At 41.7% G+C, this 27,636-nt stretch overlaps 1 protein-coding gene across 1 annotated transcript; it reads right to left on the bottom strand.

The window, feature by feature from the left end:
* Positions 1-148: 148 nt before the first annotated feature.
* Positions 149-24,743, bottom strand: eif3s6ip (eukaryotic translation initiation factor 3, subunit 6 interacting protein). The gene is made up of 15 exons (XM_072271557.1): positions 24,596-24,743; positions 20,250-20,292; positions 16,932-17,142; positions 16,394-16,473; positions 15,867-15,928; positions 14,101-14,170; positions 13,131-13,204; positions 11,741-11,912; positions 9,363-9,517; positions 8,359-8,529; positions 6,167-6,300; positions 4,728-4,901; positions 2,151-2,340; positions 1,855-1,935; positions 149-1,015 (listed from the first exon to the last, which is right to left on the bottom strand). The coding sequence occupies exons 1-15, from the start codon at positions 24,626-24,628 to the stop codon at positions 980-982; spliced, it is 1,686 nt and encodes a 561-aa protein (XP_072127658.1). The 5' UTR covers positions 24,629-24,743; the 3' UTR covers positions 149-979.
* Between the last annotated feature and the right edge of the window lie 2,893 nt (positions 24,744-27,636).

The following is a 27,636-nucleotide window of genomic DNA, read 5'->3' as shown; positions in this document are numbered from 1 at the left end:
AGGATCTCCATACTTTCTGCCCAGACTTGTGGCCTGTGGAGGTCACATAATTCCATTGTCCCTCAAGACAGGCGGATGCCATCAAAATCTTCATAAAGATTTTGATGACGAGCACAAGTTGACTTAAAAAAATAAAAGACACCAAATATCCACGACAACAAGTTCATTTATTGAATGATGGGTTAACTTAAACAAATAAATCGAGATTGTCAATGTAAATAAAACCAATTGCAGATAGATCTCCATGGCAGATGTTTTATAGATGGTTAGATGGAGCCATGAACAAGTTTTTTGTCCTTATTAACCCGACAGTTATATTTCAGTGGAGTTTTCCCAAGCATCTCTTGAAAATTAGTGAAGAGATAGGCCTCAAACACAAGAAGATCTGCAGATGCAGGAAATCCAAAGCAATACACACATACAAAATGCTGGAGGAACTCGGCAGGCCAGGCAGCATCTATGGAAGAGTAAACAAAAGAGCTCTGATGAAGGGTCTCAGCCTGAAACGTCGACTGTACTCTTTTCCATGGATGCTGCTCGGCCTGCTGAGCTCCTCCAACATTTTGTGTGTGTTGCTGAAGAGAGCGATCTTCAGTGTTTGTGTATATATCATCTGCTTTTGCAAAAAGCACCAAGGCTTGGCAATACAGATATAGTGTGATGTGTTGTTTTAATCAGAACTATAGTGACAGTTAGTTATTAGAAATAGATAGTTGAATTTTATTTATGTTAACTCAATAGAGCAATCTTATGCTTCGGACAAAATTGGCCTTGGGTCTTGTTGAGTACTAATGAGCTGTATACAAACATATCAGAAGGCTTAGTTGTAACCAGGAGTCATGAGTTAATTTATCTCTGGCTGAATATATCCAAGTGACACATCCAGGTCTTCAGATATATAGGAGCAACGACTGCAGGGACTCGCTCAGAAACCATCAGTTGCTGGGAAGCAGCGCGCTTCACGTCTTCTTCACATCTATTATCGTGGGTTGATTTTCTTCAGGCTTCGATTGAGCTAGAGTGTGAAACACAAACACATGAATATCTGGGCTCATTACTGGTATTGGTTTATTACTGTCACATGTACCAGGCTCCATTGCCTGTTACGCCACTGGCGTTTAGGGCAGCAGTGAAGATGCTCCATCTCCTTCTGTCCATATCAGATATTCTTCATTGCTATTTCCTAACAATCTTTTTTTTTTGGATCAGTCAGGGTTATTAGCCCCGAGATGAATCCCTGAACCTGGAGGACCAGTGTACCACTCTTAGTCTGTCCTCTACCCTTTGACCTGTTTGACATGGATGACCCTACTAAGAGCCAAAACACAAGGCACTGACTCCCAGCCAACATCGCCCTCTGGGTCACTGAGGCATGCAAACATCCAAACCACGACAAGGCTGTGATCCTCTTGGAGGCACGTGTACCAAGATAGAGTGAAAAGCTTGTTCATACAGATCAAATCATTACATGGTGCATTGAGGTAGAACAACAACAATGCAGAATAAAGTGTAATAGCTCCAGAGAAAGTGTAGTGCAGGTAAACGACAAGGTGCAAGATCACAAGGCAGTAGACTGAGAGGTCAAGATTGCATCTTATCATACAAGAGACCCTTTCAAGAGTCTGATAACAGCAATGTAGAAGCCATCCTTGAGCCTGGTAGTACGTGCTTTCAGGCTTTTGCATCTCCCTCCCAATGGGAGTGGGGAGAAAAGAGAATGTCCAGGATGGGTATGCTGCCTGCTTTACTGAGGCAAAGAGAAGGGCTGGAAGATTTCAGGAGCACTGAGGAGGATGATCCAGGTTGCATCCCTGATGACAACAGTAAGGCAAGAGATCAAAATGTTCGGCTCACCTCCTCAAACTTGTGAATCTGCCTGATGAAGAAGTCTCCGTATCGCCTGGCCACTTTGGTATCTGCAATGTGGATCATGTCCTGAAAGAATGGAGAAAGGCAACGGTTAAACAGAAATGCAAATCCATTTGTGACCAAGAAGCAGCCCAGTCCTCCACCAAAATCCCTTACTTTGCCAGAATCTTTAAAGTTAAATCAGTCAGCAACAAGTGGATATGGTACCTTCCAGATTTCTGAGATTATGGGGATTTCAGATCTACTGGAATAATAGAGAGTCCTCACAGGTAAAAACACACCTTGTCAATATAGAAGTCCACCTCAGAAGCAGACTGAAATTCACCATCGAGGGCCGAAATCCCACTTGTCCATACCAGGTTCTTCATCTTGTGCTTGAAGACCAGGAGGTTGATGCGAAATTCCTGCTCCGTCATGTCCAGGAATCCAGCCAGCTTGATGACGGGCATTGTGGTGTATAACTTTAGGAAGCTGCAGAGGGGAAGAGAGAGCAACATTTCAACCAAACTGAAGTGCTCAAACGATGACATTAAATGGAGCACAATTCCAGGTGGTTTTCAAGTAGACTCCACCCACTGACTCTTCAGTTAAATTGATTTGCAAACATCATGTCCCATGCAGTGCTCAATAAGTCTCTCGAAGTTGCCCTAAGGAGGATTTCTGGCTCAACCCAGGAAACTTAAAGCGCAAAGTAAATTTATTATCAAAGTACATATATGTCACCACATTCAACCCTGAGATTCACAGTAAATATTAGAAACATAATAGAATCAATGAAAGGCCCCACACACAAAATGGCGGAAGAACTCAGCAGTTAGGCAATGTCCATGGAAATGAACAGTCGACGTTTCGGGCGGAGACTCTTCTTCAGGACTGGAAAGGAAGGGGGTAGATGCCAGAATAAAAAAAGGTGGGAGGAGGGGAAGGAGGTATAACTAGGTGATAGGTAAAGTCAGGTGTGTAGGAAAAGTAAAGGGCTGGAGAGAAAGGAATCTGACAAGAGAGGAGATTGGACCATAGGGGAAAGGGAAGGGGGAGGTAATTGGTAGGTGAGAAGTGGTAAAGGCCAGTGTGGGGAACAGAAGGGGGAGGGAAAGGATTTTTTCCCCCCTTTTTTAAACTGGAAGGAGAAATCGATATTCATCCTATTCAGGTCGGAGGCTACTCAGATGGAATACAAGGTGCCTAAACCAAGTGACCTGAAAATGGAGCTGGAGGTCATGTGGAACAAGACGGCGGCGAAGACAAGTTCCCACGAGGGTTAGTGAGTCTGGGCGAGTACACAGTTGGAGAGTTGGAGGGCAGCAGTGATCACAGAGGGGAAGAATGAAGTCTGCACACCACCAAGTTCAAGAACAGTTCAACCAACTGGAACCCAGCATCAGCTTTATTATCACTGACATGTGTTGTGAAATTTCTGTCTTCTGTCCCTTACTTTCCAGTCCTGATGAAGGGTCTCGGCCCAAAAAAACATTGACTATTCATTCCCCTCCATAGATGCTGCCTGACTTGCTGAGTTCCTCCAGCATACGCGTTGTTCTGGATTTCCAGCATCTGCAGAATCTTGTTGTTTATTTTGTGAAGTTTGTTATTTTACGGCATGGGTAGAGTGCAAGACATACAAATTAATGTAAGTTCCAAAAGTATACAAATAGAGAAAAACCGGAATAGTGAGATAGTGTTCATGGTCCGTTCAGAAATCTGATGGCAGAACCAACACAACCCTAATCACACATTTTAATTTTAATTCCACATCCCATTCCCATTCTGACATGTCTATCCACGGCCTCCTCTACTGTAAAGATGAAGCCACACTCAGGTTGGAGGAACAACACCTTATATTCCGTCTGGGTAGCCTCCAACCTGATGGCATGAACATCGACTTCTCTAACATCCACTAATGCCCCACCTCCCCCTCGTACCCCATCCGTTATTTATTTTTGTACACACATTCTCTCTCACTCTCCTTTTTCTCCCTCTGACTATACCCCTTGCCCATCCTCTGGGTGTCCCCCCGCTTGTCTTTCTCCCCGGACCTCCTGTCCCATGATCCTCTCATATCCCTTTTGCCAATCACCTGTCCAGCTCTTGGCTCCGTCCCTTCCCCTCCTGTCTTCTCCTATCATTTTGGATCTCCTACTTTCAAATCTCTTACTAACTCTTCCTTCAGTTAGTCCTGACGAAGGGTCTCGGCCTGAAACGTCGACTGTACCTCTTCCTAGAGATGCTGCCTGGCCTGCTGTGTTCACTAGCCACTTTGATGTGTGTTGCTTGAATTTCCAGCATCTGCAGAATTCCCGTTGTTTACAACCCTAATCACTGCAGTTTAGCACCTTTGTCACCACTTTGATCACTTTGTATTAAAATGGATTTTTTTTGGCTCTTTATCGTGTTCTTTCTTGTAAAAATAGTCTAATTAGTGTGCCACGATAGCCTAGCACTATTATATCTTGGGGCGCGGAGTTGGGAGTTCAATCCCGCTGTCCTCTGTACACCCCTCCATGTGGAATGCTTGGGTTTACTCTGGTTTCCTGCCACAGTCCAAAGACGTTTCGTATAGGTTATCTGGTCATTGCAAACTGTCCCGTGATTAGGCTAGGATCAAGTTGGGGTGGCGCGGCTCGAAGAGCTGGAAGAGCCTATTCTATGTTGTATCTCTGAATAAAATGTCTGTTTAATTTGTTTTTCCTGTGAATACCGCTTATCTGATGCCATGTGCCTATGATGCTGACTGCTGTACTTGTGTACACATGTACTTGAGCATATGACAATAAACTTGACTTTGAGACAAGACAGCAATAGTTTAAATACACGAAGGGGATCGTTCATGGTAATTTCTGCACGTTGTGCTCACGTACCTCCGGATGGTGGAAAGTACTGCCTGCTGCTGTACCTCATCCATAAACACTTTCAGTTGCTGCAGGAACGGCTCCTTGTGATAGTTGGCATGGACTGAGTCATAATTTGGTACCACTGGCGACAAGAACTTGGGACAGGCAAAACTGAATAGCTCCTCAAATATCTGCATCTCTCTGTAAGAAGATAATATTAGATTTTATTACCTGTTGGTGCTGCCCTCCAGTGTTCGCTCGGTGGAAGAATAACTTCCCATCAATCTATAGTCATGCCACTCAGGGACATGGGCTATATTATCTTATTCCTCTTTGTGTGACTTTATATTTTTCTGCTATCTTAACTATATGTGTTATTTGTGCAGTGTGCTGTTGGTAATGTGCTTTGTATCTTGGCCTCAGAGGAACACTGTTTCAGTTGGCCATACTTGTATATGGTTGAATGATAATGGGGAGAAATTAGAAGATTAATATTAAAACAAAACTTTCCAAAAGCAGAGCAGTTCAGTCAGAGCTGAGGGGAAAAATAGCAATTCCAGATCATCTGCAATAGAGGGAAGAGATGTATTATTTACACAGGGTTGTTTTGGAAAGCATATGGAAAGACAAAGTATTTGTAAGAAGCAGGAGGACACAATTTGACCTCTTTAGCTTGCTCTGCCATTTAACAAGATCTTGGGCTAATTCTTCATCCACATTATCCTCAAATACCTTTCGTAACATATTGACCTGAATATTGAGAGGCAGCAGTCCTTCCAAACCCTTCAGGGTAGAGAATGCCCAAGGGGTTACTTCCCTCTGCTCTGTAAGCCGCTCCTTAAAAACTACCTGTTCATTGGCTCCGAATCCCCTTACATGGTTTGTTATCAAATTATGAAACACTGAACATTCTGCTGTATTTACAAGTGACACGTTCAGACTCATGTACAGTACTGTGCAGAAGTCTTAGGCACATAGTGTGTATATACAGCTAGGGTGCCTGAGACGTTTGCACAGGACTGTATCCGTCGTGGACTGGAGACCGAGTTTGTAAATCTGGCAGGAGCAAAGGATGTTTGGAATGGTGAAGGAGGGGTGGGGAACAAGTGGTGGTGAAGCAGTGCCAGGGGCAGGAGGTGGTGTGGGTGCAGACACACCCAGCCCCAAGACACCAGGCAAGGTCATTTGATTCCAAACAATTGATTTATTGATCATTACAAAATGTCTCTCTGGTGCTTTCCGCTCCCTCCCCCTTTTCCCAACCATGCCCCCTTCTCACTTTGTCCATACTAGAGACCCATATCAGAATCAGTGTCATCATTACTCACGTCATGAAATTTGTATTTTTGTGACAGCAGTACAGTGCAATACATAAAATCACTACAGTATTGTGCAAAATTCTTAGGCACTCTAACTATACTAGGACAACCAAGCTATTGCTACACAAAGAAAAAACAAAGACTCACCCTTTCTGCATACGCAGCATCTTGTCCCCATACTTCTCTCGCAGCTGGGTGTGGATGCTCTCGTCAATTCTCATTGGGTATAGGGTCAAAGCGATCGCCAACAGACTGTGCATCTGTTCATTCTGCTTGTTTATCTGTAAAGACATGGCAAAAGAGAGCAACTAGAGTTAATAATAGAATATGTTTGTAATATCTGTAATGTACTGTGTTGCTACTGCAAACAAGCTAATCTTCACAGCATTTTGTAATTTGGGTAGGTACAGTATAAAATGAACTTGAGTTTTTAATTTTAAAGATTAGACTCATCATCTGTACACAGAAGCATAAAGAGAAATACATTGTTTGCATCAAGTCAAATCAGTGAGGATTATGCTGGGCAGCCCACAAGCATCGCCATGCTTTCAGCGCCAACGTAGCCTGCCCATAACTTACTAACTCTAACCATGCATCTTTGGAATGTGGGAGGAAACTGGAGCACCCAGTGGAAACCCACATGGAGAATGTACAAACTCCTTACAGACAGCACTGATCTTACAGCTGGCACTCTTCAAGAAGGCAGGGAGGCAAAAGAAAGGAAATTATAGGCCAGTTAGTCTGACCTCAAAGGTTGAGAAGATGTTGGAGTCGATCGTTAAGGATGTGGTTTCCGGGTACTTGGAGGCACATGATAAAATAGGCTGAAGTCAGCATGGTTTCCTTAAGGGAAAAATCTTGCCTGACAAATCTGTTTAACAAGCAGGCTAGACAAAGGAGAATTGGTGGATGTTGTGTATTTGAATTTTTAAAAGGCCTTTGACAAGGTGTCACACATGAAGCTGCTCAACAAGTTAAGAGCCCATGGTATTACAGGAAAGACACTAGCACGGATAGAGCAACACACATCAAAGTTGCTGGTGAACACAGCAGGCCAGGCAGCATCTCTAGGAAGGGGTACAGTCGACGTTTCAGGCCGAGATCCTTTGTCAGGACTAACTGAAGGAAGAGCTAGTAAGAGATTTGAAAGTGGGAGGGGGAGGGGGAGATCCAAAATGATAGGAGAAGACAGGAGGGGGAGGGATGGAGCCAAGAGCTGGACAGGTGATTGGCAAAGGGGATATGAGAGGATCATGGGACAGGAGGCCCAGGGAGAAGGAAAAGGGGAGGGGGGGAACCCAGAGGACGGGCAAGGGGTATAGTTAGAGGGACAGAGGGAGAAAAAGGAGAGAGAGAGAGAGAGAGAGAGAAAGAATGTGTGTATATAAATAAGTAACGGATGGGGTACGAGGGGGAGGTGAGGCATTAGCAGAAGTTAGAGAAGTCAATGTTCATGCCATCAGGTTGGAGGCTACCCAGACGGAATATAAGGTGTTGTTCCTCCAACCTGAGTGTGGCTTCATCTTTACAGTAGAGGAGGCCGTGGATGGACATATCAGAATGGGAATGGGACGTGGAATTAAAATGTGTGGCCACTGGGAGATCCTGCTTTCTCTGGCGGACAGAGCGTAGGTGTTCAGCAAAACGATCTCCCAGTCTGCGTCGGGTCTCACCAATATATAGAAGGCCACATCGGGAGCACCGGACACAGTATGTCACCCCAGCTGACTCACAGGTGAAGTGGATAGAGCATTGGCTGATTGACAGGAGGCAAAGAGTGGGGATAAAAGGAGCCTTTTCTGGTTGGCTGCTACCGGATCAGTGCTTTTCTCTTTGGAGTGAAGGGGGATGAGGGGTGACTTGATGAGAGGAGTACAGATGATGAGGCATAGATAGAGCAGACAGCTAGAGAATTTTTTCCCCCAAGAGTGGTGGGTGCATGGAACACTCTACCGGGGTGGTGATAGAGACAAATACATTAGTGGTATTTAAGAAACTCTTAGATAGGCAAACGGATGATAGGAAACTGGAAGGTTATGTAGGAGGGAAGGGTTAAATTGATCTTAAAGTAGTTTATAAGTTTGGCACACTATTGTGGGCTGAAGGGTCTGTACTGAGCTGTAATTTCTATGTGTTAAATCTGGAAGCAATTACTTTAAGTTTTTAAAGAAATTTCTAAAAAAATTTCAAGCATTTGGATTAAACATCTTTATGATCTTCAAATCATAATGACACAGTATTACACTATAAGATTGAGATGTAGAGTCATTGTTTCAGGTATGACGTTGTCCGAACTGTTGAATAATTCTAATTTTATCACACACATTTCTACGATTTACCATTTCGTATTTGTAGGTTGAGCGCTGAAACATGTTCTTGGTTCTCTGGATGTACAACAAGATATTGGCAAACACACGGATCGAATCCTGGTAACGGCGCATCATCAAATAGGCAAAGCCCACGTAGTAATAGGTCGTGACTTGACATTCTGGCACCCGTGAGTACATACTCTGCAATGGAAGCAAACACCAGACTTCAAATATCTTTATAACAATGCTTTCACAATTTTCTAAACCACGTATTTGTTGGCAAGAATCCATTTAAGTTCTTTGAGCAATCTAGTTCACTACAAATCTGCAAGTCATTGTGAATTACCGATTTGTGACATTGTCCCTTGATCAGGGTGCTGAGAGGACAACAACTGATTAATGATTGTTCTATTTCTTATCTGCTGTGATCACTACAAGCAGGAATAGTTATTACCCATCAACCATCAGGCTCTTGAACCAGAGAGGATAGCCTCACTCACCTCATCACTGAACTGTTTCCACTGATCTGGACTCACTTTCAAGGACTCTTCATCTCATGTTCTTGATATTCATTGCTTATTATTATTTTTTTCCTTTTAAACATTGGTTGTTGTCTGTCCTGTTGGATGTGATCTTTCATTGGTTCTATTGTGTTTCTTGTATTTACTGTGATTGCCCTCAAGGATGATCCTCGTCACCCAGGATATGCCCTCTTCTCGTTGTTACCATCAGGGAGGAGGTACGGGAGCCTGAAGGCACACACTCACCGTTTCGGAAATAGCTTCTTCCCCTCTGCCATCAGATTTCTGAATGGACAATGAACCCATGTACACTACTTCAAAATTTTTCTCCTTGCATTATATATACATTTCTCACTGTAATGTATAGTTTTTTTTATGTATTACACTGCACTGCTGCTGCAAAACAACAAATTTAATGACAAATGCCAGTGATATTAAACCTGATTCTGACATTTACAAGTGTAATTTCAATCAGTAGGATATCCAATATCAATGAAATGAAACATACAATACCTTTTTATTGAGTTCGATGTTCTCAAGCACTTTAATGGCCTGATAGTAATCCCCAAGAAGTGAATGGAGACGCAGCAGGCCCACTAAACTAAAATAACCCAGCATTTTATACAGGGAGTGACGACCATACTCCCCAGCAACACTCTCAGGGTCTCCTGTAAACAAACAATGGGAGACATTAACTCCAGAGTGAATGCAAATACTCAGACCATTTAGTTTTAACTAGCACAATCCTGTTATAATTACTTTGTGGGAGAATGTTGTTTGTAAAGAGGATTTCAAAAGCAGCTAATTATTAGCTAATCAAAACAGATTCTGAGAATGCTGGAAATCCAGAGCAACACAAATGCTGGAGAAACAGGTCAGGCAGCATCTATGGAAAGGAATAAACAATTGATGTTTTGGGCTGAGACCCTTCATGAGGATTTTGATGAGCTAATTAGTTAATTTGCTGGCCAGTGGTATCAGCAGCAGACTTTGAGGCGAGTGGTCCTGGGTTCGAATCCGCTTTCCATCCAAGCGTCGAGCTAGCAACTCGGCCTCGTAAAAAAGAGACAAAAATGCTAAAGAAATGGCAAAGTTGCTGCCTGATGCGCCACAAGGTGCGGAGAGGAACAACAACAAACATCAATTGGTTAATTATTAGCTAAGCTTTCTGATGTGCCCAATATCATGAAAGACGCTGCAGGAAAGTGAAAATCAAGGTCTGGGATGGCACTGCATTTGAAGTGTGACAAGTATAATTAGTGGATGAATACAAGAAAACGTTCGAACTATGAATTAGGTAGACGCACAAAGTTAACCACAAGTTTGAAAAATACAACATAAAACTCAGATTGGAGAATCCATCATTCTGCATGTTAACAAAAGCTTGGTTTACTGCCCAGAGGGAAACACCGTATCTCTTGCACTGTAATGCCGCTGCAAAGCAACAAGCTTCACAACATCGTATGTCAATGACACTAAACCTGACTCCTTTGAACTCTCCCCCTCTTATCGTACAGCAAAGCTTGACGTGTATAAAGATCCACTTTATTTGTGATATGCACATCGAAACGGAGTGAAACGTGTCATCTGCATCAATGACCAACACAGTTTGAGGACGTGCTGGGGGCAGCCTGCAGGTGTCACCATGTTTCCGGTGCCCACAACCTACTAATCTTAACCTGTACATCTTCAGACTGTGGGAGGAAACCAGAGCACCAGGGGGAAAGTCCACACGGTCACAGGGAGAATGTACAAACTCCTCACATGCAGTGGTGGTAATTGAACCCTATCGCTGGTGCTGTAAAGTGTGGGGCTAACTGCTATGCTACGGTACTTCTGCAGGGATAAGGATGAAAGACATTGCCACTTTGGGATAAAGTTTCTTAGTATCTACCATATCTATGCTTTTTTATGATTTCATATACTTCTGTTAAGTCACTCTTTACCCTCCAAGGGTCCAGAGAAAACACAAGTGTTTCCAACATCTTTTTCTACCTAATATTTAGATATACTTAAAGCTGAGGTTGATAGGCTCTTGATTAGTCAGAGCATTAAATGTTACTGGGAGAAGGCAACAGCATGGAGTTGAGGGATAATCAATCAGCTATGATAGAATGGTGGAGCAGACTTGATGGGCTGAATGGCCTAATTCTGCTTCTAGCTCTTATGGTCTCTCATCTGGATGATATCCTGGTGAAAACTACTTCTACAGTGTCTCCATGGCCTCCACATCCTTCCTGAAACGCAGGAACAGGAATTGTAGACAAAACTTCAAATGTGGCCCAACCTAAATATGCAGCTACAATGTGACCTCACAACCTCACCGATGAAGGCAAGTATACTTAAATTAGGTGAGTGCTGCTTATATGATGCTATGTGCTGGCGATGCTGTTGCACGTAAGATTTTCATTGCACCTGTGCATACAATAACTTTGAGTTGGACATATAGGTTTATAGTTTGTTATATACCCATCAAAACACTAATATGGATAACTGTTTCAGTGCAGAAAACGAAGATGATTTAAATATTTCCAAAAAGTGCATAGACCAAGCAGCAATAGAGGACAGCGGTTATCGCGACACCATTATCGCTTGGGGTGTCAGAGTTCAGAGTTCAATCCCAGCGTCGTCTGTTCAGAGTTTGTACATCCAGCCTGTGGAATGCGTGGGCGTTTCCTCCCACAGTCTAAACACATGTGGGTTAGTAGGTTAATTGGTCATTGTAAATTGCCCTGTGACTAGGTTAGGGTTAAATCGGGGGTTGCTGAATAGCTTGGCTCAAAGGGCCAGAAGGGCCGATTCCGAACTTTTTCTCTAAATGACTAAAAAGCGAATGAATTAAAGGGAAGACAAGCACCATCTTCACAGAACAAAGAACCATCAATACTTGCCTCCACTAGTGTAGACTTCTAGTTGACGGTTAATGTTAGACTTATCCACCAGGGAATGCAAGACGTTGAGGACACTGTGAACATTCCAGATTTTTGGATTCGACCGCAGGAATTCAATCTCCTCCTCTGTCTTCTTGGCTGTTTTACAGCGGTACTGACTGAAAGATTGGAACTGTGCAGAGAAACAGATAACAAGTTGGAAATGAAAGCATTCCAACCTTGGGTCAGATCAAATAGACACAGCAATAAATTTCCACAGGAAATGGCAAGAGGGACACATCAAAAGTTAGACATTTCTATCTGTAATCCAACCAAATGATTTAGTTTTGCTCTGTAAACAAACTTCCACTTGGCTCTGTTCAAAAGCAGATTTAGACCCTTGAGTTGGCAGTCAGACCAGATCAGTGTTGCAGAGGTTAGAAGCAAATACTGTTCATTAATGTAAATACTAAGAAAAATATTGGAATACTTGAAATATTGTGTTCAGTTCTGGTCAACTCATTTTAGGAAGGATGTGAAAGCTTTAGAGAGGAGATTTACCAGGATGTTGCCTGGATTAGAGAGCGTATCTTATGAGAATAGGCTGAATGAGCTACGGCTTTTCTCTTTGGAGTGAAGGAGGATGACAGATGACTTGATGGAGGTGTACAAGATGATAAGAGGCACAGATGAAATAGATAGAAACAACGTGGAATTGGCTAATCCAAGGGGCCATAATTTTAAGGTAATTAAAGGAAAGTATAGTGGGGGGGATATCAGAGTAAGTTTTTTTTTACAAACAGATTGGTCGGTGCGTGGAACATTAGAGATACATTAGAGGCCAGAAAGTCTTAGATAGACATGTGGATGATAGAAAAATAGAGGGCTATATAGAAGGAAAGAGTTAGATTAATTTTAAGAGTAGGTTACAAGAATGGCACATTTTGGGCCGGAGGCCTGTACTGTGCTGTAATGTTCTATGTTCTAAATGAAAGGCTTAACTAGCTGTCATTATGTCCACTGCTTTATAATGCAGTGTTTCATACAAATTCCTTTTTTTTTTCAAAGAAGGAAAATCCACAAGATGTACTTTGGATTAAAGCCAAAACTATTCTAGATTTTAAGCCTTTTTTAAAAAATCGGCAGTCAGATTGTGGTTCTAGAGGCACAGAACTCAGATAGCACTTTACAAAAAATAAGCCTCGTGTTCACGGCCAGCCGTGAGTTCCAGTGACAGCCAAAACAAGATGCCAGGTACGGACAGCAAACACTGCAGAACCACACGTACAGGAGCAGCCGAAAGTGAATCAACACCCAGCCTGCTCTGCAAACACGCAAGTCCTACTTGAAACAGAAAGGAGATGTGCTTATGGTCCAAGCAAGTTAACATGAAGAAAAGGTGGAAAGTCACCTGGTAAATGAACTCATCAATGATGTCCCATAGCCACTGATTGGGGAGTTCTAGGGGAACAGGACCATCGGCATCTAAAGGGATGACAAAAATATTTTAAAAATGAGTTAAAAAAATGTAGCTCTGGTTGTAAGCTATTATATGAAGTAGCAGACTCCAATGAGAAGATTGTACATGAAGGAATTATTGACTCCAAATACTCTTTGATAGCAACAAACACACAAAATGCTGTGAGCAGTTTTGGGTCCCTTATCTAAGAAAGGATGTGCTGGCATTGGAGCGAGTTCAAAGGAGGTTCATGAAAATGATCACGGGATTGAAAGGCTTGTCATATGAGGAGTGTTTGATTGCTCTGGGCCTCTTCCCACTAGAATTCAGAAGAATGAGAGGTGACCCAAATCTTGCTAACATTGCATTTGCCTTCCTTACCACTGATTAAACCGGCAAGTTAACTTTTAGGAAATCCTGCACGAGGACTCCTGAATCCCTTTGTGCTACAACTGTAAGATATACTCTTAGAATTTAAGGCATATTTCCTGTTACTCAACCCTGCTCCCAGCATGCCATATCATCCAGACTGGCAATCCCTTCGACTGTAACACAACTAGATATGACAATGTAATTATTAAATCTTTGCCAAATTCCTCCCTTTCTTTGGGAGCGGGATGGCCAGCCAGTGGTGTAGTGGCATCAGCACCAGACTTAGAGACAAGTAGTCCCGGGTTCGAATCTGGCTGGCTCCTTACACGCTTTCCATCCGTGCTGGGTTGAGCATCAAGCTACAAACTCGGTGTCATAAAAAACAGACAAAATGCTAAAGAAATGGCAAAGCTCCCACTCAATGTGCCACAAGGAGCAGAGAGGAATAACAAAAAATTTAGGAGTAGGAGGGGAAAGTGAGAGAAAGGGGTCAGATATGGGTCCTCTAGAATGAAGAGAAACTGAATAGCTATTTCACTAAAATACTTACTGAGAATGTAGTTGAACAGATTGCAGTAGTTGTAGTAAGATTCAAACCTCTGTTCCAATGTAGGTCCACCCTAGGGAGTACAAGAAATATTTAATGATAGAGAAACATCACAGATGCACTAAGTTATGCATTAAAAATATAATTTAATGAACTGTCAATGTATCTGTCTCACAGGTCCAGGGACCCATGTACATCTGATCTCAGATGCCATCTGTGCAGTTTGAACATTCCCTGCGGCCCCCAATCAGCTTCTCACGGGTGCTGCAGTTTCCTTGCACATCCCAAAAATATGTTAGTAGGTTAACTCGCTACCATAAATTATCCCTTCAGCTTAAATTTAATGGCAAAAAGGATCCAAGGGGTGTTGAAGGACATGCAGTATAGAATGAGTTGGAGGATTAGAGAAACAAGAATGGTGCCAAGATGAGGCCACTCTCAGGGTGGAGGAGCAACACCTTATATTCTGTCCCTTCAACCAAATGGCATGAATATTGATTTCTCCTTCCAGTAAACAAAATCCTTCCCCCCCCACCCCCTTCCTCTATTCCCCATCCTGACTTTTTACTGCTTCTCACGTGCCTATGCTTACCGCTGGGTCCCCTCCTCCTCCCCTTTCTCCTAAGGTCCACTCTCCTCCCCCATCAGATTCATTCCTCTCTAGCCCTTAACGTTTCCCAACCACCTGGCTTTCCCCCCAACTCCCTTCCGCTCCCCCCACCTCTTCCCCCCTTCCTTCTCAGTCCGGAAGAAGGGTCTCGGCCTGAAAGGTTGACTGTATATTCATTTTCATAGATGCTGCCTGACCTGCTAAGCTCCTGCGGCATTTTGTGTGTTATGCTTTGGATTTTCAGCATCTGCAGACTTTCTTGTGTTTACGGGGCCAATAGGATTGCTCCCATGAGCCAGATTCATTCATAGCCCCTCTCAGTACAAGAACAAGATAACATTGTCCAAAACATAAAATCTATCAATACTCAACCAAAAATGTCAAATCTTCCACAATCTAATACTAAATCATGGCCTGGTATGGAAACATCAATGCCCTTAAATAGAAAAGCCTACAAAAAGTAGTGGATACAGCCCAGTCCATCACAGTAAAAGCCCTCCCCACCATTGAGCACATCTACAAGGAGCGCTGTCGCAGGAAACCAACATCAAGGATCCCCACCATCCAGGCCATGCTCTTTTCCTGCTGCTGCCACCGGGAAGGAGGTATAGGAGCCTCAGGCCTCCTCACACCACCATGTTCAGGAATAGTTACTAACCTGCAACCATCAGGCACTTGAACTAAATAGGATAACTCAACTTCATTTGCCCCATCACTTAAATGTTACCACAACCTATGGACTTACTTTCAAGAACTCTTCATCTCATGTTCTTAATATTCACTGCTTATTTATTTTTCTTTCTTATTATATTTGCACGATTTGTTGTCTTTTGCACACCGGTTGAATGCCTGAGTTGGTACAGTCTTTCATTGGCTCTGTTATGGTTATTATTCTATACATTGACTATGTCCTCAAGATACTGAGTCTCAGGGTTGTATATGGTGACATATATGTACTTTGATAGTAAATTTACTTTGAACGTACAGTTTCATGTCTCTAAAGTAAAATGTGACTTTGTTTGTCATAACTTACAGGAACAAAAGTCGGTGCTGTTTTATTGAGCACAAATAAAAATATAAAGAAAATCCGTGTATCTACCTGAGTAATTAAAAGCTGCTTGCAATTTTGTATGTTTAAGAAACTGAAGTAACAACTTACGCTAACTTTAGCATAAATATGCCTGTAGTAGAGCTCCTTGTACAGAATAAGAAAAACGGCATCTGGAACAGAGAATTAAGCATGTGAATAAAGTTACAGGCAATTGCTGGGTTACAAATGCTTGACTTATGAACACCCCATACATAGAAATGAGCTACCACAATATTATTAAATTGAAAAGCTCAACGTATTCCCAAGAATGGCAGGTCCAGTTACCTCCTACTTCCACAGATGTACCACTCTGACTGGCTGCATTTGTCTTTTTTTTAATTTAAAAAATAGTGGCTACAGTTCAAAAACACAAATTAGCTCAAACTAAGGAAAGAATCTGGTTTAATTTGGGGGCAAATTTTTGAGATTCCCTGAAGAAATCCCACAATGGCAAACATTTGACAGATTAAAAACAAAGAAAATGTGCATACCAAGTAGTTTTTAACAATATCAGCTAGGACAAACTATGCAAGGTTAGACTACATTTTACAGGAGTATTTCATCAAGTAATATCAATTTCAAAACTGAAATCCTACCATTTCGACATATGGAGGCAATAGCTTCTGCTTCTGGCCAGGGAGAGTTTTTGAAGAATCTCTCGGTCAGTTTATTCCAGCTGAGGAAGCGTAATAGGGGAATTAATAAACATATTGAACTATTCTTCTTTAACAAAATTAATCTAAAACATTAACTGCTTCTTCTACATTACTAACATAAAGGCATCTGTTAGTCTTGCGAGACCATGGATCTGCGCCTGGAAAGTCTTCACTCTCCAGGGTGCAGGCCTCGGCAAGGTTATATGGAAGACCAGCAGTTGCCCATGCTGCAAGTCTCCCCTCTCCACAACACCAATGTTGTCCAAGGGAAGGGCATTAGGACCCATACAGCTTGGCACCAGTGTCGTCGCAGAGCACTGTGTGATTAAGTGCATTGCTCAAGGACACAACAGGAACCCTCGGCTGGGGCTCGAACTCACAACCCGCAGGTTGCTAGTCCAATGCCTTAACCACTTGGCCACGTGCCCTCACATTACTGACATACAAGCATATAAAAGCGTGCTATTAATATTTGTACCTGTTTTCATAGATATCCTGAATCTCATAAAGCTTCTGTTCGATCACATCACTGGACACGCGGTTGGACTGTAGTTCGTAGACTTTCTGGTCAATCAGGTCCGTGACAGTTTTGTGGAAATATTGGATGAAATTTTTTATTACTTCAGGGATCACGTGGTACGTTTGCTGTTCATACTGTCGCTCGTAAGCAAGGTCCTGCTTGGGATCTCCTGAGAACACATGTAGAATACTTTAAAAATACTTGAAAATGAACTATAAGACCATAAGATATAAAAGCATAATTAGGCCATTTGGCCCACTGAGTCTGCTCTCCCATTTCATCATGGCTGATCCATTTTCCCTCTCAGTCCCTATCTCCTGCTGTCTTCCTGTATCCCTTCATGTCCTGACCAATCAAGAATCTATTAACCTCAGCCTTAAATGTACAGAAAGACTTGGCCTGCACAGCTGCCTGTGGCAATGAATTCCACAGATTCATGACTCTCTGGCTAGTTGAAGATTGTTCAAATTCAACTGTGATTCGACCTTACACATGTATACAGTTAAATGAAACATCATACCTCTAGGACCAAGTTGCAAAACACAGTATATATAGTCACACACAGCAGATATCCACTACACACAGTCACAAAATAATATTAAGACTAATCCCTAAGTGGGACAGCCCGAAGATTGACAGTTTGACATAAAGTGTAGGGTGCATGTAGGGCAGTATGTTACTGGCACAATAATAAAACCGGCAGTTGTATAAAATGTGAAACAGCAGCAATACCAGAGTGTGTTGTCGTACCCCTCTTCCTCTTTAACAACCCTCTACTTGTCCAGTCCAGATGAAAGGTCTCAATCCAAAATGTTGACACTCAAATGCTGCCTGACCCCACACGCAGAACAGCACAATACAGTCACAAAATAATATCGGCACAAATCCCTGAGTAACAAGGCTGAAGATTGATGGTGCATGGGGAGTTATCCTGGAGCCATGTTTCCGTAAGAACAAGCACACAGCAGTTCCCCATCTCGCACTGGGTCAACTGCATTTGTTACCCATAGTTGTAGTAAAGAGTGTAACTGAAATCTCTTTCTTCCAACCCCTCCAGTGCTAAAACTAACTAATTAATGCAAAATACCAAATACTAAACTTTGGAAATTCACACTGGATGATATGGTTCAGTACTGAGGCAGAGGTAACCTCCAAATGGACACTGAAGATCAGTATGCCACACAAGTTACAACCTACTCAACAAAGATCTCATTTCAAGCATTTTTCAGTTCTCAAATCACAATAAATTTACTTTCCTCAAACTGAGCTCTCAGCTTTTATGTAATCTAGGATTTTTTTTTTTAATTCCCACAGGTGAGAATATCAAGATTGAAAGCTCTACTAACCAACTTCATTGTCATTTTGGTAATAAGATCATAAGGCCATAAGATAGAGGAGCAAAATTAGGTCATTCGGTCATTTGAGTCTAATTGACCATTCCATCATGGCTGATTTATTATCCCTCTCAATCCCATTCTCCTGCCGCTCCCTCTAACATTTGACACCCTCACTAACTAAGAATATATCAATTTCCGATTTAAATACTGGCCTCCACAGATTCACCTTCCGCAGGCTAAAGTAGTTCCTCCTCATATCTCTCTAAAGCGGCATCTTTCTATTCTGAGGCCGTACCCTCTGATTCTAGACGCTCCTACTATTGAAAACATCCTCTCCGCATCCGCTTTATCTAGCCCTTTCAATATTCGATAAGTTTTAATGAGACACCCCCCCCCCTCCAAACTGTTCTTCTGAACTCCAGCAAGCACAGGCCCAAAGCCATTAAACCTATTATTAACCCTTTCATTTCCAGGATCATTCTCGGGAACCTCCTCCGGACCCTCTCTGACACCAGCACATCCTTTCTATGAGTAAGGGACCCAAAATAATATTCTAGAACAGCCAGGACAAGCAACAGAAATTTGAAGAGGCTTGGAGGCCATTTATTCAACACTTTCATATGATGTAACTTGACCTTTTCCGAATCCTTTTTATTAACCTTAAATATATGGACAGAGGAGCAGAATTAATGACATTAATGATTGTATCCAATGTAATATAATAGCCCAGCTTTGTTTAGTTTTGTTTAGTTCAGTTTAGTTTTTGTTTTTTTTTCTAATTTGGGGTTTCTTTTCTTACATTTTTTCATTTTTCTTTTTATCATGTTTAATTACATTAAGAGTTTGGGGGGCTTAGTATACGTGTTATCTGTAGTTTATATTCACATATGCTAATTACCAATAATGTAATCCCAATCTCTTATGTTTATGAATTTGAAAATTAATAAAAACATTGAAAAAGAAAGGACAAGCAACAGCTTTTCTTTCAATCAGAATGCATGCACTGTTATTCATATGGGAGGTGGGGTTAGTGTTCTCTTCTCTCACCACAATCAAATGTTCAAAAATGCCTACAATCTACTTTAAATTCCATGGTGGGGTGATCACATCAGCAGTGTATGACAGATTTACCACTTTAAAAAAAATCACAGGGACAGCAGATTATGCTGATCCTGAGTAAGAGGAGCAGAGAGACCCAATGAAGACACAGATTTTTTTAAAGAGCCGTCCCAGGCCGCAAATGGCTCTTGTACCCCTTGGTCCTGGGCTCTCTGCTCCATTCCCCTAATGAGGCTTCAGTGACTGCCTCTGCCACAGGTCTCCTGCTGTCAAACTACACAGGCTACTTAGTGCGAACAGTCGGGCCAGTGGTTTCACTAATAGGCCAAGACAGAATGGACGCAGTGAGGATGTTTCCAAGAGAGGGCCAGAGGGCACAGCCTCAGAATTGAAGGATGCCCCTTTAGAACAGAGATGAGAAGGAATTTCTTTAGCCAGAAGGAGGTGAATGAATCTGTGAGATTCACTGCCACAGACGGCTTTGGAGGCAGTCACTGGGTATATTTAAAGTGGAGGTTGATAGGTTCTTGATTAGCAAGGGTATCAAAGGTTACGGAGAGGATGCAGGAGAATGAGATTGAGAGGGAAAATAATTCAGCCATGATGGAATGGGTGAGAAACTCAGTGGGCTGAATGGCCTAACATTGCTCCTCTGTCTTATGGCCTTATTGATCAGGCTCAGGCAGGCTTCCCTAAACATTCAAGGAAGGCCTGGGTTTCTGTTCTCAGATGGGCAAGCTGTCGTAGCCACGCTCTTTGGAGAACAAACTGCTGCACTCGCAGTCAAACTCAGCCACCTCACAAAGGGCTCAGTTCTGCTCAACTCTCTTCCTCAGCTTGACGGCACTTAACAGTAAAAAAAAATTCAATAAGGATTTACCAGTATGAAGGTCGTAGTCAACATTGTAGGCATACGGATCGTACTGCGAACAGAAGTGAAAACAATATAAGTGCTGTGAACTCAGAAACACGTTGAGCTTGTAGGGTACAATACAAATTCGTCCATGAACCATTCAGATTTCAGTCATTCACACAACAAAAAAACTGTACAAACAACTCATCCTACAAACAATTCCATACCTACAAAATATTAAGTGACAAATTATAGTATGCTCAGCACCAAAATATGATTAAGACAGAATTGTGCAGAGAAGCATTCTTGGGAATAAATATCATTATGCAGTGACTGGTAGTAACAGACTAGTTTGGCTAATGTTGCTTAACATTCATTATACTGAACAATTGTCAGGCTTTGGATTATAAGTAATATTTGTGTTATGTACATGTTTATCAATGATGCTTCATGACGTTCAGTGATATCACTGTCACTGAATAACCACTACCACTCATATAAAATCCAAAGGCGCTGACATGAATCACAAATGGAAAATTCCACAAGCTGCTGGGAAGGTTCCCAGTCGATGCACAGCTCTCAGTACATGACAGACAGGTCTGAGAAATAACCTCACATATGTAATGAACGGGAGTGAATGAAAAATAGAAAAACACTGCATAAAGTAAAAACTGCAGATCTTGATTGTGTACTGAAAGAACGGAATTCGTCAGTGTTGGAGTGAACCTATGCCACTTAACAGTAAGCTGATCATGAAACAAGAGAAGATACATATGACAAACTGAAAATTGAAGGTAATTGTGAAAATTCAACAGGCTAGTTTCAGAAATTTAAAAGACGGCATTAAATTTTGAAAGACTTGTGGTGATAAAGCATCTGCAGCACGAAGCAGCAGATAAATTTCCCTCGGGATCAATAAACTATGTCTATGACTAATACATTGATGAGTTTGCCAACATCATCGCTGATGTAAATTTAACACGCTGAATGGCTGCATCAGTACATATGTGTGATGAATACTGCTTACTAGTAGAACATAAATTCAGAGTCAGAGATGATGGTGAAACCAAGCTATCTCTGTCATGATTCCTGCAGGCCTGTGCACCTGTAGGTTAATTGTTTTCTTATTTATTGTTAAGCCCAAATCTCTTACTATCTCTTCTTTCAGTTAGTCCTGATGAAGGGTCTCGGCCCGAAACGTTGACTGTAGCTCTTCCTAGAGATGCTGCCTGGCCTGCTGCGTTCACCAGCAACTTTAATGTGTGTTGCTTGAAATTCCAGCATCTGCAGATTTCCTCGTGTTATTGTTAAGCCCTTGTGCTTTCTGTTTAATCTTGTCAAGTTTACTTTGACTGGCACAGTTTTCGGCGTACTATGCTTAGTTAAAGTGGTCTCCTGATTAGTGCTCTTCTTGCTGTTGCCATCAGAAAGAAGCCTCAGGACCCACACCACCAGGGTTAGGAACAGTTATTGCTCCTCAACCATCAGGCTCTTGCACCAGAGGGGATAACTTCACTCACCCCATCACTGAACTGTTCCTACAACCCATGGACTCACATTCAAGGGCTCTTCATCTCATGTTCGCAATAATTATTGCTTATTTTTATTTCTTTGTATTGGCACACTGTTGTCTTTTGCATATTGGTTGTTTGTCCATTCTGTTGGGTGCAGTCTTTTATTGATTCTACTGTGTTTCTTGGATTTACTGTGAATGGCCACAAGAAAATTAATCTCAGGGTTGTACATGGTGACATACACGTACTTTAATAATGTATTTCCTTTGCAGCTGTGTACAGTTTGTTTCAGAATTCAAAGTTCAGTGCTCTACTGAGCATGAACACAGGAAGTATAGATCGTGGTTTAGTGGTTATGTTACTGGAGTACTAATCTAGTTCAAACTATTACCTAGTAACATAATTCCAGTTCCATAACACCTACTGGCAAATACAAGCTTGGTTAATAAAGCAAACCTAGACTTGTGGTTAAAGAGCACAGAGCGGCTTTGTTTAAAAGGGGAGTAAATTTGTCACCTTCTTTGGTCTGTAGAAGACGCCAGACATAGTAATGTGACTGCCAATTATGATACAGTCCAACAAATTACCCAAAACCATAAGCCATAGGAGCAGAATTAGGCTGTTTGGCCCATCGAGTCTGGGGATGGGCAACAATTGCTGGACTTGCCAGAAATTTCTGGGGCACCACAGTTCAGGGGATTGGAGTTTGGAGTTCAATCCCGGTGCCCTCTGCAAGCAGTCTGTGTGTGTGTGTGTGTATCTATCTCAAATGATGCATCTTGCAACATGGTGTGCTCATATCATCTTGGAGCTTAGATGTTATCAACTGAGTGGAAATACGGATTGACTTCCGACAACCCCCTACCTGCCCCCTGCCCCTGGAAATTAAGGCTGTGTATGTGGTTGAGTTATTCAAATTCCTGGGGACTACCATTACCAATACATTGAAATCGCAGCTGAGGTTGTTCTTCCTACACCAGTCCAGGACATAGCCTGATGAATTTAATCCTGCCCGATGAGTGTTGTGACCATCTTTATCACCGTTTGGTTTCCACCCTCCTCCCTCTCCTAGTCTAGGTTGCAGCGTGTGGCCCACTCAGCAGAGAGGATTTTTGACTGTCAGCGACCGACAGTAAAAGACCTATTCATCATCACAGCGAAGGAAAGAGCCGGAGAAATTACCGCTGGCTCCACTCACCCTAGCAATCACCTATTCACCAAATTGCCATCAGGGAGTCACTACAAGTCTACCATCACCATGATTACATGCCATCTTTTAAGCTTCTTTCCTGTCCCTATCTTGCTTCTGAACAAAACTCACTCAGATGTAATACCCTAACTGTCCCTGCTCAACATCCGTTAAATGGTCTTTCCTGATCTCCTTGTTCTGTAGATAATTATTGGGTCCAATCAAATGCTCACACTTAAGTTTGATTGTTGACATTTGCATGTGACCATTCTGCTAATTGTTGATTAACAAATTTCACGACATATGCCAGTGATATTAAACCTGATTCTGATTGGTCATGGCTGTTTACACTAATGCCCTGTAAATTGTTGGTTACTATTGTGTTATCTGGCATAATAGGCGATAGCTGTTTAATTGGGCCAAAATGTACTGCTCCTAATGTGTCTCAATTACACTGGACATCAAAGATTTTGCTTCCTGAATACTCCTGGGTGTACCTCATGGATTTTGGGCCTCAGATCATGAAAATCATCATGAAATTTCCCTTCCACGCACCATTTTATTTGAAATTGCCTATATTTGTTATTTTAATTCATAATTCAAGTCAGAATAATTGATGCCAAGATTAAGGAAGGCCACAAATCGAATAGGTTATCAATGACAGGCAATTGGAAGAACTTCCAGTGCATCTGGAGAAAATCACATAGGAGGCATTCAAGGATGTTGAAAATTTTCTTGGCAACTATGGAGCACCAAACTATGTGCAGCTGGTTGACGACGTGCTTCAAGCATACAAATCCATGAAGTAAAACATTTCACTAAAGATTCATTTACTGCATTCCCATTTAGACTTCTTCCCTGAAAATCTTGGCACTGTCAGTGACGAGCATGGTGAAAAGTTTCACCAGGACTTTCTGGTCATGGAGAAATGGTACTAGGGCAACTGGAATCCATCAATGCTGGCTGATTATTGTCCGGCAAGAAGCCTCAGACACTGAATACAAACAAAAAATTATCCACAAGACATTTTTAGCTTGGTTGAGTTATTGCAAAGTGTCAGCACCCATTATGCAATTAAACACACTATATTCAATAAAAGTTAATTTCTTGTTTCTCCAAATTCCTACATGATACAAGTATTATATTTGTGTTCAGATACAAGCAGTCTATCATAAACAAAAAAAAATTCTGAGGAAGCAAAACTTTCGAAAAAAATGTTGTCCAGTATTATCTAAAATCCGCTATTTTGAATTGCGATGCAACATTTATTAAGCGCATATGTTCACTGTCTCAGAAGAGCGAACAATAGCTGAGTTGGACTATAAACCGGGTGAGGAAAGAAGACGCACAGTGGATGTTATTATCCCAATGGTAAAGGATTGGTACTAATGTATTTAAAATATTTGGTTGGAGGTTTTAATATTGTACTTTTCATCATTTCAGCTTCACCTGTTGAAGAACCTACACGTCTCAGGGCTTCCCTATAAATCTTCTTACAAGGAAGGATATAAATAAAGTAACATGTCAAACATAAAAGCGAAGAATTTGGTAGATTAACCGCCCCCCCCCCCCCCCCCGCCGCCTAGGCCGCAGACCTCGTGCTCTCTCTGGAGAAACACTAAATCAGAGCCGGAACTTCAGAAACAAGCCGGCATTCTCTACATACTCACATCTGCCGCGTACTCATCCACAAACCCCGACATCTATGCGCTTGTAGGTTTCCTCCGCTATTTCTTTACAGCTAAACTTTCAGTAGAAACACACGATGAATAACTGGCGAGTTGGTACTTCACGAACTGCGTCCCCCCGCGCCACTCCGACACCAACAACAGTTCCGCCGCTAAAAGGGACAACCGAAGTCCTCAATAGAGCCGACAGTCTTACTGAATAGAATTTCAGAAAAAAATATAATCTTTGCTACAATTCTACTTCTATTATACCGTCAATTGTAAAAAGTTCCAAAGACAATATTGCACTGAACTCTAAGGTTCACCTCTGTTTCTTGTTTAATGTTGATCCTTCCACCAAAATCAATATACAAAGGGCCAAGCAGCATCTCTAGGAAGAGGTACAGTCGACGTTTCGGGCCGAGACCAGGACAAAGGGTCTCAGCCTGAAACGTCGACTGTACCTCTTCCTAGAGATGCTGCCTGGCCTGCTGCGTTCACCAGCAACTTTGATGTGTGTTGCTTGAATTTCCAGCATCTGCAGAATTCCTCCTGTTTGCGTCAATACACAAAGGTCCAAATTATCCCTCAGTATTGCATTGTACATAATTTATAAATTATGACGCTGAATGTATATATTATAAATAATTATATATGTATAAATGTATTTACAAAGTATATACATAGATTTATTATATATTATAAATAGAATCAGGTTTAATATCACTGGTATACATTGTGAAATTTGTTGTTTTGTGGCAGCAGTATAGTGCAATACCTTACAAAAAATATAAATTACAGTAAGTACATAAAAAGAACCTATTCCTGAAATATTGAGCGTGTGTCTTTGGACTCCTGTAATTCCTCCAATGGCAACGAGAATAGTCATAGTCATACTTTATTGATCCTGAGGGAAATTGGTTTTCATTACAGTTGCACCATAAGGACAAGAGGACATGTACTGGGTGAAGTGGGGGGTGTTCTCAATGATGGACGCAGCCTTTTTGAGACATCACTTTTTAAAGATATCCTTGGTGCTGGAGAGGCTAGTGCCCATGATGGAGCTGGCTGAGTTCACAACTTTCTGCGACTTTTTCCGATCCTGCGTGGTGGCCCCTCCATACCAGATGGTGATGCAACCAGTTAGAATGCTCTCCGTGGTAAATCTGTAGAAATTTGTGAGAGTCCTTGGTGACATACCAGATCTCCTCAAACCCCTAATGAAATACAGACACTGCCATGCCTTTTTTAGTATGTTGGGCCCTTCAGAGGTGTCGACACCCAGGAACTTGAAACTGCTCACCATTTTCACTGCCGATTCCTCGATGATGACTCGTGAGTGTTCCCTCATCTTCCCCTTTCTGAAGTCCACAGTCAGTTCCTCGGTCTTACAGGTGTTTAGTGTAAGGCTGTTTTCTGCAACTCCACTCAATCAGCTGATCTATCTCACTCCTGAACGCCTCCTCAACACCATCAAAACAGTGTAAATCACAGTCAAACCCAGAACAGAAGTCATAATTTAAAATTGATTTTCAAAAAGTAAACCAGCTTTAAACATACACTAACACCTACAATAATCAAAAAGCCAAATAAAAACCAATACTGTAGAAGGCATTAAGGTGAAATAAAAAGAGAAAAGGCCAGCATCCAGGAAGAGAGAAATATAGTTAACTTTTCAAATCATTGACTTATCATAATACAGTGGATTCTGGTTAATTGGGACACATCGGGAGCAATACATTTTGGCCCAATACAGCAGCTGCCCTAATTAGCTTAAGTTTCATGGAAATAGTTAAAAAGATATAAAAAAGACAAACTGTTGTAAACTGAGTAACAAATTCTGTATTTAAATGAAATACAGAACACCATGAATACGACGACAGTACTATAAAACTGTGTATTAGTTCCTGATCGTTATGACAGAGGTATTCATAGTGTACTGGCATGTTCTTTTAATTGACTGCAAATGAACAAAGCCAGTGCAGACACCTACTGCAGATAACTGACTGCCTTTATGCAAAGCTATTGATGTCTGCATCCTCCAAATCTTCATTTTCAATGTAACATTCAAGATGATTGTTAATAGCTTCAGATTCTTTGTAGTTCCTAACTTGCTGAAGTAGTGAAATCAGTTCATTTTCAGTCCCGGCTGTTTCTGGCATCTCCAAGCCCGAATGCTGTGAAACCGTAGTAAACAAAAGGGTTCTAAATTGCCCTACTTCCTATTTCTTGCCAACTATCAATGACAAAAATTACTGCTTTTTGAACACAAGTTTGCATAACTGATGCTATTGAAAAACCAAAATGAGAAAATCTGCAGATGCTGGAAATCCAAGCAACACACAAAAAATGCTTGCCAGGCAGCATCTATAGAAAAGATAATAGTTGACATTTCTGGTCTGAGACCCTTCATCTGTCCTTTATAGATTCTGCCTGGCCTGCTGAGTTCCTCTAGCATTTTGTGTGTGCTAGTATTTAAAAACTCTAAGGAAGTTGTAGCATCTAACAACTACACAAGTGCACGCAACTAACACTAGTTAGGACTTGTTCAGCAAGTCTCCAGCCCCAATTAAACAGCATAGTATCCCAAATAAATGAAGGGAAATCTGGCTCTTTTCTTGATTAGTTTTTGTTCTTTCAGAGTTGTCCCAGATAAGCAGCTGTCCTGATTAACTGATGGCGCAATTAGCCGGAATCCACGTTGCTGGAAATCAAGGGAAGTTTTAAGTTAGAGACATAGGTAGGGCAGAGAGCAGAGGGGCTGTTCGTTATTGAGCTGAGACCAAATAAACTTATTGACCTTGGAATGAGTCATGCTGAGAGTGCTCAGTTCAGTTGCTTGGAAACACATAAATTATGTAAAATAATGCAAATGACAAGAAGGATCTTTGAGCTGTAGAACATAGCAACTGCTGTAAACGCAAATAAAGAGAATGTTAGGTATACCCAGCAAGTCAAGCAGCATCTGTGGAGATAGAAACTGAAAAGCTGGTTATCTGAAATTGTTGAGGCTGTAATGTGCCTAATTTAATGGACTTCCAATC

The sequence above is a fragment of the Mobula birostris genome, chromosome 11, assembly GCF_030028105.1.
Source record: "Mobula birostris isolate sMobBir1 chromosome 11, sMobBir1.hap1, whole genome shotgun sequence".
Lineage (NCBI taxonomy): Eukaryota > Metazoa > Chordata > Chondrichthyes > Myliobatiformes > Myliobatidae > Mobula > Mobula birostris.
The sequence above is the reverse complement of the archived record's forward strand: the minus strand, read 5'-3'. Positions and strand labels throughout refer to the sequence as shown.